This window comes from Patiria miniata, unplaced genomic scaffold, assembly GCF_015706575.1.
Source record: "Patiria miniata isolate m_02_andy unplaced genomic scaffold, ASM1570657v1 HiC_scaffold_29, whole genome shotgun sequence".
Classification (NCBI taxonomy): Eukaryota; Metazoa; Echinodermata; class Asteroidea; order Valvatida; family Asterinidae; genus Patiria; species Patiria miniata.
Window position 1 is genome coordinate 9,918,649 of NW_024037068.1, and position 13,624 is coordinate 9,932,272.

At 41.9% G+C, this 13,624-nt stretch overlaps 1 protein-coding gene across 1 annotated transcript in view; it reads right to left on the reverse strand.

The window, feature by feature from the left end:
- The window catches only part of LOC119735780 (transportin-3-like), a 31,208-nt gene that overhangs the window by 2,283 nt on the left and 15,301 nt on the right, over positions 1-13,624 (reverse strand). Inside the window, exons 12-19 of the mRNA XM_038209708.1 lie at positions 12,881-13,072; positions 12,118-12,209; positions 10,352-10,434; positions 9,076-9,277; positions 7,981-8,097; positions 4,548-4,642; positions 3,088-3,244; positions 1,793-1,960 (exon numbers count right to left, since the gene is read on the reverse strand). Of these exons, the coding sequence (XP_038065636.1) occupies positions 1,793-1,960; positions 3,088-3,244; positions 4,548-4,642; positions 7,981-8,097; positions 9,076-9,277; positions 10,352-10,434; positions 12,118-12,209; positions 12,881-13,072 (1,106 nt within the window). The remainder of the gene's footprint in view (positions 1-1,792; positions 1,961-3,087; positions 3,245-4,547; positions 4,643-7,980; positions 8,098-9,075; positions 9,278-10,351; positions 10,435-12,117; positions 12,210-12,880; positions 13,073-13,624) is intronic.

Consider the following 13,624-nt stretch of genomic DNA (forward strand, 5'->3'; position numbering starts at 1 on the left):
AAAGAAACCACCGTTGTTTTGCAATCAGCAAGTTCCCTTCGCTTTTCACTGATAGTATACCGCGCAATATACGGACAGTGTTGGCCAGTTTCCCGTCATGACTGTTGTTGTGCATAGTGGTATGCACGACCTGAATTCTCCATTATTTTTAAGAATCATCGACCATAAAGACTATTTACACTAATTAAGGCAAGATCTTTAATCCTGTTTGTGGCCATTTTTGATAGCTTCTGTGGCGCAAATGAAAATAGTTCAGGCTAAAAATTTGCACTTAAAGTGAATACCCAATTCCATCGGCACGAAAAATTTGGCAAACTAAAATCATTTTCCGACCTACCTACCTTATTTTTGCAAAGGCATGTAATCGGAAGCAGAACTTTTCAAACTTTATATATATTTCGCAATGAAAGTTTTCTGATTTTTTTTTTAAATTTTGATATTCTACATCCACTTCCTTCAAAGGTCATTCACCCCTTTTTCCTGTTGCAGCCATTTGACTGATCATATCTTATAAGATCACACGATTATCAACTGTTCTTCCTCAAAAGTACAATTTGTCAAAACATTGATAAGACTAAAGCAAATCCATTTGTCAAAACATTGTTTCGACTTTGGCCAATTTGCGTCACACAGCATTTACACAGAGAAAAGTGAAAGTCGTGCGACTCGAAAAACGTTTTAACTCTTATCGCTAATATTCAAGTGGTTTGCTAGGCGAAAGCCAAGAGCAGTCAGATCGTATCAATAGATAAGGATCTTATCCTAAAACACATTTCCGTTGAAAGAAATTTCAAACCGAGTCAAGTTACCATTCATGATGGTTTATCACACACTCCTGCAAGATTTCAAATAAATTTTTGAAAGGTTGTATATTTGCAAAAGACGACAATCAATTTGATATAAAAAAAATTAACTGCAAAAACAATCCCGAAAGAAGAAACTATACATGTAGTTTTCAACTTTGGTTATTGTCTTTACGGTTTATTTAAGTTTTACACTATTAAAATCTCTGACATGAACACCAACATTGCTTTAAAAAAAATCCACTGTTTTTTCACATGTACCTGTTGCTACAGGCACTTGTAATGAAGCAAATTGTTTGTCGTCATAGCTTCATCTACACGTAATAATTATTTCTTCTTGATATGATTGTGGGGTGCTGTAGTCCAATGGTTACGGTGTTCGACTCGTGTGCCGTGGTACATGGGTTCGAATCCTGACCGTGGGAACATGGTGCTTGTGCTCTTGAGCAAGGCACTTTACCATTATTGCTTCGTCCTTCGGATGGGACGTAAAGCCGTAGGTCCCGTGTGTTGTGTAATGCACATTAAAGAACCCAGTAACACTTGTCGCTAAGAGGAGGGGTTTGCCCTGGTGTTTCTGGCAGTGGCAGCAATTATGCGCCGCAGCACCTAGCAAAAAGGTGCTTCATAATGGGTCTCATATGTTCATATACTTCATTTACCTGGCTTTGGTTGCATTCTCCCCCAGCGCAATGTATCCTCTGGCAAAAAGCGCTATATAAATACAGTTATTATTATATGATGATATAGTTCCTGGGGCACATTTGCAAATGGCGAGCAGCCCGTTTGTATTGTTCATTTACAAAGACTGTTTTGAAACAAAAACGAGGAAATTCCAAACCACACAAGACTTTGTACAGTGTTCTTCAATTATTTTTTAATGACATTCATGAGAAGTAAAAAACAAGGATATCAACGGATCCGATGGAAAGTTGCATGCCTGTATAAGGTGTCCTGAGATCTATCAAACACGGACGTCTTGAACATACCTCTCTGTTGACTCGGATCAACTCAAAGAGGACCTCTGAGATGTCTGGCATCATGTAGGAAGGAAGATAGAAGACACAGGCATTGATGATCCGAGTGGTGATGGCCGGACCGTGTTTCTCCAGAAGACTCAAGATCAAGTTTTTTCTTGTGTCATAGTCTTGACTCTCCTTTGAAGGAAAAAAGGGGGGGGGAAGGGTAAGTTTAGCAATTAAAGGGAATGTACAACATATGCTTTTGCTGCAATTTTCTGAAATAAATGGATTTGGAGGATTAGTATGTTATATAAAATATTGTTAAACTGACTTGTTTCATGTTTTGGGCTTGTAGATGCTGGAAAAACCAAGAAAACCTATCATGTTCTTGTAGTCTGGTTCCCTGACCCCACATAAGATGAAACGAAGCAATTAATACACTTTAGCGAATTGTAAGGTAAGAGAATCAGTCTAGCAGGCTTGTACCCCTTCACAGGTGTGTGATCATTTGCAAAAGTCAGAATAACTAAATATGAAAAATTAAGAACAGTTTTTGAAAAAAGCCAGTTTTCTCCAACGCTGGTCGGACGACCAGCGTTGGAAAAATACAGGTTTTTCTTGAAAATGTCAGCACACCAGGAGCCACGATTTTAAAGGATGCTTTAGACCGTCATTCCCTAACAATTGAGTAAGGTATTTCATGATAATTTGATCATTTCGTTTTTTGATGTTTGCAAATGTTGTAATTTCCCTTTCAGACAAAGGGAAGCTGAGTTGGCCAAACACTAACTATGACTCCCTCAGCATTCTTTGCTGGGAGCTTTCTGGGATCCTCAACATCTGTTACCATGGTTACTGCACAGGTAACCAGCAGCACCGGTCTTCAGCCCAGTCTAGTCCGGTACATGGTCCTGTCTGACCAGAAGTTTTGAAGTCAGTCAGGCGCATCAATTTATTGCCCTTCAGAGAACGTCCAGAGCAGAACAATAGCAGACTTACCGGATTAAAGATAAAATCCTTCCATAATGCCTTGGTAATTTACGGTCCCATTGTGCGCGAAACCGCATGGCAGGGGTTTTGATCTGTGCCGACGAAAGTGTTCTATTGTTTCGCGCTGAGAGATGAAAACCACAAGCGGGTTTCTTCTGGGACATGTGTCAATACTTGCAAACAAAAGACCCCAGGATAGAGGAGTTCCTGATTATCAACAGGACAAGCTCCTGGGCCAGTAGCTGGGAGGGGACGAGCTAACCGGGGGGCCCTTTTCATACCGAGGCTGAATGGTCACGGGCCCTAAAGTAAACCAATTATTATAAACTCACCCATTTTGATACGGCGCCCAGCGTGAGCTCATGAAAGAATTTGCAGACGGAGGCGTTAGCTTCCCTGTGATCCAGCGACATGGCAGCCAATGCACACTCCATGATGGGTTCCACAGATGAACACTGTAGAAACGCTACGGGACACTTCTGGAGTAACCTGAAAAACGCAGATGTAGGGATCCAAAACTTTAAACGCCGCTGGAAATCTCAGGATTTCTTGACAAATTTCGTGTGGCACTAGCAAGTTAGAGTCACAGTAGAAGTTCTCAGTGGACATTTCTAAAGAGCACTGGGTTTTTCGGCCATCTATAAGGATGTGGGGTCAGTGTTCTCCAACTTTGAAAATCAAAGGTCGGTGTACCGTCAAAAAGCAGAGGAGGGGGGCGCTATAATTATGTTAGGGGCACTATTTGCAGTCATACATTTCTTTATGCTAGGGGGCGCTATTTGCAGATGAACATGCAATTTATGTGCCAATAAAAGCTTTTAGGCCATTTCTAACACAGTAACAGTTAAGTACAATACTGGCTCAGCATCATCTTTTTTTAGCACATCGGTGACCAGGGACTCTGAGGCAGTTTGGCCTTGAGACTTTTGACCTGATTGATTGCTACAATGGGCAGGCTTGTCAGTTTGACAAGTGTTGCATGTTATTACTTTTGGCAGAGTTTCTGGCCAAATATACCCTGGAGGGTAAGGGTAGTCCCACTTGTTTGTCTTTTTTTATAATTTTTTTCCTTTTTTTTAAGCAAGGCAGGCAACTTTTTAAGGTTGGCGGCAGCTTTTGAAGCTTGGCAAGTACCTCAGAAAGCTTGGCGGGGCACCAGGTTATAATGTGTAAATATTTTCCACATTCAATGAGCTCATATTTCAGCACATAACTTTCTTTTCTGAGTATAAGACTATTTGTTGGCTTGCAAATTAGCAAAAAAAAGGCAATGTTTTTAAACGAAAAGGCTTCCCCTAGCCCGCTTTGCAAAGGTGGCTTTGCCACCCGTCGCCTGCCCCTCGCCTGCCCGTCGCCTGCCCATCGCCTGCCCATCGCCTCCCCATCGCCTGCCCGTCGCCTGCCCGTCGCCTGCCTGTAGCCTGCCCTTCATGGCACGCATCCACTATTATTGGTGCTCAAGGCATCATAATTACGTCTGCTTATTGGGCCAATGAAACATTCCAAAACTTCAGCTCCTTGGAGAGTATACAGCTCAATGCTGCCATTTTAGTGTAAAGCAGCTAAAATCAATCACAATAACCATCTCTGCCCTCACAGGTACCCATTTACTCCTGGGTGGAGAGAAGCAATGAGTGACAACGTGCCTTGTACAAGGGCACACATGCACCACGACCCCAGGCTGGACTGGAACCCACAACCTGCAGAATTACCCGCAGATTACGAGTCCAATGCTCTAGACCATGATGCCACAGCACTCCATTGTTAGCAGGTCAGTGGGGATGATAAATACCTTGAGCAGAGTCTGAAGAAGTCATCCACTACATCTGGGTGATTCCTCAGGCCCTGGGGTTGCTGTAGAATCTGGAAGGTTGGTACTATGAAAGCCTGGATGGACAACAAAACAAACAAGACAATCTAGATCAGTTAAAGGGAAAATACAACATTTACAAACATCAAAAAATAAAACTACCAAATCGTTTTGAAATACCTTGCTGGACTGTTAGTGAATGACAGTGTAAAGCATCCTGTAAAATCACGGCACCTGGTATACTGTCATTTTCAAGAAAAGTGCTATTTTTGTATCAAGTTCCAATGCTGGTCGGCCGACCAGCGTTGGAAAACACTGGCTTTTTTCAAATACTGGCCCCAATTGACCATCGCACTTGTTTGCAATCGATTTAATACACACCTATGAACGGGTACAAGCCAGCTAGACTGGTTCCCTGACCTTACAATTCCCCCAATGTATGTAAACTGCTCTGTTTCTTCCTATATGGAGTCAGGGAACCAGACTACAGGAAAATGATTGTTTTTCTTGGTTTTTATAGCATTTTCGAACCCAAAACCTCAAAAAAGTCAGTGTAACTATAATTTGCTATATATTTCCAACCCCCCAATTCCATCCATTTCTGAAAATTACAGCAAAAGCAAATGATGTATATTCCCTTTAACAAACAAATTTATGTTCTGTGAGTCCACACAGGCATGCAAGAACCAAGGGATTTATCTTTTAGCTGCTCCAAGAGGGCCAGCCTACAGTTCTCTTTGTACCTATCTCACTAACTGACTACCCGACTGACTGACTCCCCGACTGACTGTCACTTGTGACTCACACTCATCTGGGTCATTCTATAAATCTAAACATTGATAAATACAATGTTATACAATGTAATACAATGTAATACAGTGTAACACAATGTATTCCAGGCCAATTCCAGCACAGAGGCCACACAGTCTATAAATCTGGGGTCTAAAGCGTGACATCTTTCCTGTCCCTGTTATCTTGGTACTTTGTAATTTACCATTCAAGTATCACTGACTTCAAGCAATTTTTTTTTCATTTGTTGGGTAGTTTGCTATTCATAATCACTCTTGGAGGACGACTGCATTTAGGAGTGCATCAGAACTGTAAAATCATAGACGTCAGATGTAACAGGGACAGGAAAAAAAAGTGGACCCCAAATTGTTTAGATCGACCCATATGGGAGCAGCTTAAAGGGAAAATACAACATTTGCAAACATCGAAATAAATAAGTTGTTACGAAATACCTTACTAGGATGTTGGTAAATGACATGTTTAAGCAACCTGTAAAATAATGGCACCTGATGTGAAGCCATTTTCAAGAAAACGGTATATTTGTATACATTTCCAAAGCTGGTCGGCCGACCACCGTTGGGAAAACCTAACTATTTTTCAATCACTGCTCCAAATTTACCCTTTTTTTTTTTAGTCTAAATTTTGTTTTGCTAGCTATTGGTTCCATGTTCATGAACGGGTGTAGGCCAGCTAGACTGGTTCCCTTACCGTACAATTTCCCGGTATTTTTGATCCATTTCATCTTCAGTGGAGTCAGGGAACCAGACTACTTGAATATTTTTGTTTTTCTTGGTTTTTCCAGCATTTTGAAACACAAAACTTCAAACATGTCAGTGTAACAATATTTGATCTATTATACTAACCCCCCAAATAGTTCATTTCTGAAAATTACAGCAAAAGCCAATGATGTACATTCCCTTTAACATGACTTGCCCATTCATGTCTGTGTAGTAGCACTACACCACATGTACATTACTGCAGCACCACTTGTTTCATGGTACATGTGTAGGCATTAAAGTTGAGTCTCCATGCTAACGGTGAAAGTGGAGTTGTCATTCCCATCACGTTACCATTTTCGATAATTTTACAAACTTTTGACCTATTTTGAATCAACTGAACTGAGTTTTGTGTACACTGGAACTGCAGCCGATTTCACAAAACTTTACGCAATGACATGAGTCCGTCGATCAAATTAGGTTTTGCCCTGCACCGACGTTTAAACACTGTATACTCAGTGTGTTACCTCCTGAGTGAAAGTTGGAAAACATCACTCGGGTGGGACTCGAACTTACGACCTCCTGCTTTCTAGTGCAGATGTCTTACCACTCGACTACCGAGCTAACAGGATCGGTTGGCTGGTTCGAATCTGATGTACATAGCAGCGGGTACCGTATAAAGTATTATAAGATTGAATTTTGCGTCGGGGTGATATAAATCAAATTAGGTTTTGCCCTGCCCCGACATTTAAACACTGTATACTCAGTGTGTTATACTCAGTGTGTTACCTGAGTATACAGTGTTAAAACGTCGGTGAAGGGCAAAACCTAATTTGATTTATATCACCCCGACGCAAAATTCAATCTTATAATAGACATCAGTCCACTTGTCCACTTGCAAACAAAATCATACACAAACAGCCGTCGTTAATGCTGTTATTATCCTCATCCAAGATGTCAATATTATTTAAAATGTTGCGCAGCTATGCCAAGTTTCGTGAAATTGACCATAAGTATATTGCACAGCTGCGCAATAAATTTGTTACACACTGTTTCGTGAAATCAACCTTGCTATGTTTTGATACAATAAAATACATATTCAGTATAGTTTTTGTGTACCTGAAAACAGAGAAAAGAAAACAGGAATAAAGGAAAAATGATTCTAGAGACAACTATTCTTTAAAATTTTCCCTGCTCTCCTTTGACCAGAAATTTCTCAAGCAAATAGTAACTTTAACCCTAACCTTCCCAAATCTTCCAAAATCCTCTTTGCAAAATGGATGATTTTACAGGATTGAGGCTATATGGCAAAAGTGTGTTGGCTGATTTCAGAGGGCGCACTGTGTCGAGGTCTTGTGCCAGACCTTATGTAGTTTATGCTCAGCCGTGTATAAATTTATGCTTATATTATACTTGAAATTCTCCGCACTGCTCCAGGATGTCACTGGCTCTGCCTGAACATATTGACAGTACTGAGGCTATATATTGACAGGACTGAGGACTGAGGCTATATGGCAAAAGAGTGTGGCTGATTTCGGAGGACGCACTGTGTCAAGGTCTTTGGCCAGACCATGTGTAGTTTATGCTCAGCCGTGTACAAATTTATGACTATATTATACATGTACTTGAAATCCTCCGCACTGCTCCAGGATGTCACTGGCTCTGCCTCAACATATTGACAGTGATTGCTGGAGGATTTTGCAGGATTGAGGCAGTGGTCACCCCTCCAAAGACCACATTCAAGAAATAAAAGAGGATTTGGCAGGATTGAGGCTAAGTATTATTTTTACACGGAGGCAGTTGGAGGATTTTGCAGGACTGAGTTTACACTCCTAGCAAAAATGCCTACGGTGTTAGGGTTATCTGGCAAAATATAATTTTTTCTTCAATGTGAGATGTACATGACTTACTTGCAGCATGTCTATGATGCCAGGTATACAGCCAGGATCGTCCCCATATTCATGGACTAATATACTACCAAGGTACAGGAAACACGAATGCTGATGGGCCTGGTATATTGTTACCATCTAGGAGAAAACACATACACGTAGATCAAAAAGGTTTGAAATACTCAATGTGTACTTTGTCGATTTATCAACAACAAAAAACTGAAAGAATTGAAGAGAATTTGATTGTCAAGACAGACAAAAATATAACTTGTTCCCAAAACTTCATTCTCAAACGTTTTGGAGACCATACATATGTATCTCCCTCAACGACAAAAATGACATGGAGCGCTGAAATATTGTTTGACATTTGACCCCACGTGAAAACAATTAACATCTGAAGTAATGAGATCCTACGCAGACACTGGTCGCACATTGTACATAAAGACGAAGCATGTAGTCTGTGCTAAGACCAACACAAAGGAAATTGATCCTCCCCAAAGCCCAGTACTATTCAGTATTGATGAAACAAAGCATGTGCATTTCCAATAACGCGATTTTCCATTCAAAACTAAATTACTCGATTTTTTCACCCGAGTCCTTATAATTGAGTACGAGTACGAGTTGTTGAGTTCAACTACTTTGCCTCTCGAATATAAGTACCATGAATTCGAGTCCGAGTATTTTGATATATTAGAGTACCAGTGCGAGTATGAGTATTCTCAAAAAGTATTCAAGTATAAGCCTTTTCGGAGTTCCAACTGCGCATTCGTAACCTGTGACAACGCGCATTATTTGTCTCAAATGGCCTTTGACAACATCGCGCCACTGACTTTACAAAAAGGCTGTTTGTGCATTGTGGGTACTGTCAAAGGGCATTGGAGACAAACAATGTGCGTTGTCACAGGTTACGAATGCGCGCAGTTGGAACTCTGAAAAGGCTTATTACTGGAGCACAAGTACTACAACACTGATCAATACAATGTCATACAATGTAATACAATGTAATACAATGTCATACAATGTAATACAATGTAATACAGTGTAACACAATGTATTCCAGGCCAATTCCAGTACAGAGTCCACACAGTCTGAGAAGAGCTTCTGTAAGTTTCCCACCTGCGTAACTAGTGGAGTTAGAAGCAGCGCCGAGCCTTTACCCACGCAGCGGATAGCAAAGCGTATGCAGCGACAGCAGCGCTCGATGATGCGGATATCACCCTGATATGTATTGCACGTGTTGGATAGTACTGGCCAGATTTCCTGCAGGATGGCTTGGCAGGGATGGGTCTGCCCGTTGGTGATGGCGGGGTTTGTATTTCTGCAAAATAAGTATAAAAAAAAAACATCTGTAAGGCCAAAAAAAAAAAGTCTCCGTTTTGTGGTATGGAGCTTGCCCAAAAAGTGGTGTGGCGACGCGGCTTTTTTTTTTTACCTGATTTTTTGCTTCAAATGTCGGCCGATGACTGCAAATGGTGCCCGACTAAACTTAGTGCAAATATATGGGAGTCCAGTGAGGCCACATAAAGCTTATTCTCGACCATAACCCAATCTAAAAACACGTTAAAATTGTGCAGCAGCAGGATTCCAGTCAAACCAGTGAGTTTGGCGGTTTTGAGACATCATCTTTCATTGAAAAAAAAACTTTTTCATTTTGCCGACGCGCATGGCTACGGCAACGCGCGCGCATACCAGAAACCAGAGACTTTTTTTTTTTGGCCTAATGTAAACTCAGTAAAAAGTAAAGTGTAGAAAAGTCGATACATTTAATTTAAAGCTTTAAGTATTTCATGTATCATCATGGCCCATGGCAAAAGCTAGGCTGTTCCTGGTTTTTGGTGTTATAGCCTTCAACTAGTGTGCAAATTTTACGAATTCATTTTATTGTCAAAACTTTTAACAGATTTGCCAACTTTTAGACTTCCTTATATGATTTTTAAATTAAATCATTGCATAACTTAGCAAGAAATGGATGAAGCAACAAATAACCCCCAACCCGAACCCCCTAAAGTCGCAAGCATGTCGATGAGTTGGAGCGGGTCCATGTTAGCTGATAAATACACGACTTTGTCATAAGGCATCACAATTTGAGGTTTTCTGCACAGAGGAAGCATACAGCACAACGCTGACATTTCGGCAAAAAGCAGCTGCAATCAATCCCAATTTCTGCCCTAACAAATGCCCACTTACCCCTGTCAGGAGTGGATCTAGCTTTCAGGAAATGGGGGGGGGGTGATTTGAAGGGGGTTGAGTTCAGGCATTCCAAAGGCATGTGTTGCTAGGGGTTCCAGAGGCACGTTCCAGATAAAAATATTGCATTATTTTGGTTTTAATGGAGGGTCTGGTCCAACCAGGCTCAAGACTTAGGGGAATTTTAAGAATACAGCAGACATACTTAAATATTGCAGCTATTCTATCGAGCCAAACAGTCGGATCACTAGACAAACTTGACTTCCGTTCAGTATCTCCCTTTAACACCTGTTGACGAATGAAAAACAGATTTATTTTGAAGAGAATCTCACAGCTTTCTTTTTCCAGATTCTTTATGACATTTCTGAGTTATGTCACTGGGTCCGAGACTGAACAGGGTGTCACACACATTTAAGATATAAAGAAAAGCCAAAATCTCAGATTTTGTTTGTAAAACTTACACTTTGCCCAGGGCTAAAATGTCTAAGTCAACATATATTGGACAGTGCATCTTCCTGACTTTTTTTGACAATTTAAATTCTTTCAAACAGCAGTAGCAAACAAATTACATTTTGTTGTACATTATGTAGGTGGGGTGTCCGTCAGTAGGTATGTCAGAGCAGTCAGACATTCCAACAGAATTATAGTTTTTATTGTTAATATGGCTCTCCCCGTGCTCTTCAACAAATTTTATTTTCTTCTCCTCACAAATTTTCCGAATTGTAAAATTAACTAATTTGGAGTTGTTTTTGTACCTTTAACACGCGCACACAAAAACCACCCCACCTTCATTTTTCTTGGACCACAATTCACTTGAAATTTGTGAAGAATCTGATCTGTGACAAAAAAAATTGACGGATTTTTTGTTGGATGTTTCCTTCTAAAGTACAAAAATTTTGCAGTGTTGTAGTCGAGCCCATCACAAGTCCCTGCAAGTCCCTGCAAGTCCATCACATGTCCATCACATGTCCATCACATGTCCATCACAAGTCCATCACATGTCCATCACATGTCCATCACAAGTCCTTCAGTCTCAAGTCAAGTCGCTAGCTATTCAAATGAACTGTGACAAAAGCATTCCTTTGCCATTGATCAGCCCGTTTCTTGTGACTGGACTTGTGATGGACTTGTGACTGGACTTGTGACTGGACTTGTGACTGGACTTGTGACTGGACTTGTGATGGGCTTGTGTTGGACTTGTGACTGAACTTGTGACTAGACTTGTGACTGGACTTGTGACTAGACTTGTGACTGGACTTGTGACTGGGCTTGTGACTGGACTTGTGACTGGACTTGTGACTGAACTTGTGACTGGACTTGTGACTGGACTTGTGACTGGACTTGTGATGGACTTGTGACTGGACTTGTGACTGGACTTGTGATGGACTTGTGACTGGACTTGTGACTGGACTTGTGACTGAACTTGTGACTGGACTTGTGACTGGACTTGTGACTGGACTTGTGATGGACTTGTGACTGGACTTGTGACTGGACTTGTGATGGACTTGTGACTGGACTTGTGACTGGACTTGTGACTGGACTTGTGAAAGGACTTGTGACTGGATTTGTGACTGGACTTGTGACTGGACTTGTGACTGGACTTGTGACTGGACATGTGACTGGACTTGGGACTGGACTTGTGACTGGACTTGTGACTGGACTTGTGGCTGGACTTGTGGCTGGACTTGTGACTGGACTTGTGACTGGACTTGTGACTGGACTTGTGACTGGACTTGTGACTGGACTTGTGACTGGACTTGTGACTGGACTTGTGACTGGACTTGTGACTGGACTTGTGACTGGACTTGTGACTGGACTTGTGACTGGACTTGTGACTGGACTTGTGACACCAACACTGAAATTTTGTATAGCAAGAAAAATGCCAGATTTTGGGGTGAACCCCGAAAAAAAAGCATGGGGACAAACAACTGTAATTTCATGACAAAGGACATTATTGTTTTTCTATCTTGCCTGGCTAAGCGGAGTGACCTGAGCCAACATCAACTGCTTGAGGCCTTCCTGTATCTTCTCTAGTGGCATCCTGGTCAGAACTAACGCTGTACCTACAAGACAACATAAACATGGAACATCAATCAGAAAGGAACAACATTGAGTATGTGAGGTCTAATTGACATCCCCTTTGACAGTGTTGGATTTTGATGAATTTAATAAAGTCCATCACAATAAGCACATATGTTTGGATTTCACGTAGTTTTTATTTTTTTTCTGCTCAGTTAGCACAGAATTGTATGACTACGAACCAATGGGCTCTGTGCGCCAACGAAAGAGGGCACCCTGTTACCTAGTTAAGACGTCCCATGGGCGGGACATTTAGCTGGTTGACGCGCACCGTTCCTTGTGTGTGACGCAGTTACACCAGGGGATTTGTACTATGAGCACGAAGTGGTACGGCTGTGCGTCGCGGCAAATTTGCAGTCAGGCAAGATGGCGTCGGTCGGTCACCCCCAACTGTACTTTGTTTGCTGGTGAGGGGGTACTTGTGAACGGAATGGATACACACACGTGCTGTCCACTTGTCGAAAGCGCAACGAGGTTGCATGTACTACCCAAGTGTTACCTTGGTAGCACCTCTGTTATGGGTTCTTATTCTGATTACAGGTTAAGTCTGTATTGGAATGAGACATTGAGGCAGTGATTGGACCGGAACCATAAGTGGTAGACTTACAACCCATGACCTCAGACCACCCTTTGACCTGTGACCTCCGACCCTTACCTTCTATCAGCCCTATGGCAGCCTCTTGCGACAGGTTGAAGGCATCCACAGCCTGGGCAATCTGCAGGAGGCCCTCCAGGTGCGAGGCCAGGTGGTCCTGGCAGGTCTTGCAGATGCTCTGGATGGCGGTCGCTGCTACCGAAGACAGCTGGCTGTTCCTCAGACCGTTGGTTAGGAAGTTGAGAATGGGCTCTGCGTGAAAAGAGTTACAGAGCGTCAAGATACCAGAGCCTGTCTAAGGTGTTTTGCGTTTATTCCTAGCTTAAACTGTTGCCTCTGGATTTCTCTTCCTGGGGAACCGAGACCAGTACAGTGGAACGCCACTATAACGAACACCGCGGGATCCACACAAATTGTTCGTACTAACGATAGTTCGGTATAGCCATTTTAAAGTGGCAATGCTCCGGTACTCACTTTTAAATAAATAGCGCTCTTCAGAACCTCACCCAGCATGCCCTGGTACATGTACATGTAAGTACTCAAAGATGACTTTGAACTCATGCCGACAGTTGAATTATGTAATTTCACCATTTTTGAGCTTACTTCCCACAGCGAAAGGTGGCTTTCCCCCACTATTCCTTGGGGAAATGTTAGCCACTTGTCACTTTCTGTTTATATTTTTCAACAACAATATTCAGAACGTATTGTACACAAACATCGGGAGCCGAAGAAGATGTTCGGTATAGCCGAATGTTCGGTATAGCAGTGTTCGGTACAGCGACGTTCCATTGTACATGTCGTTAA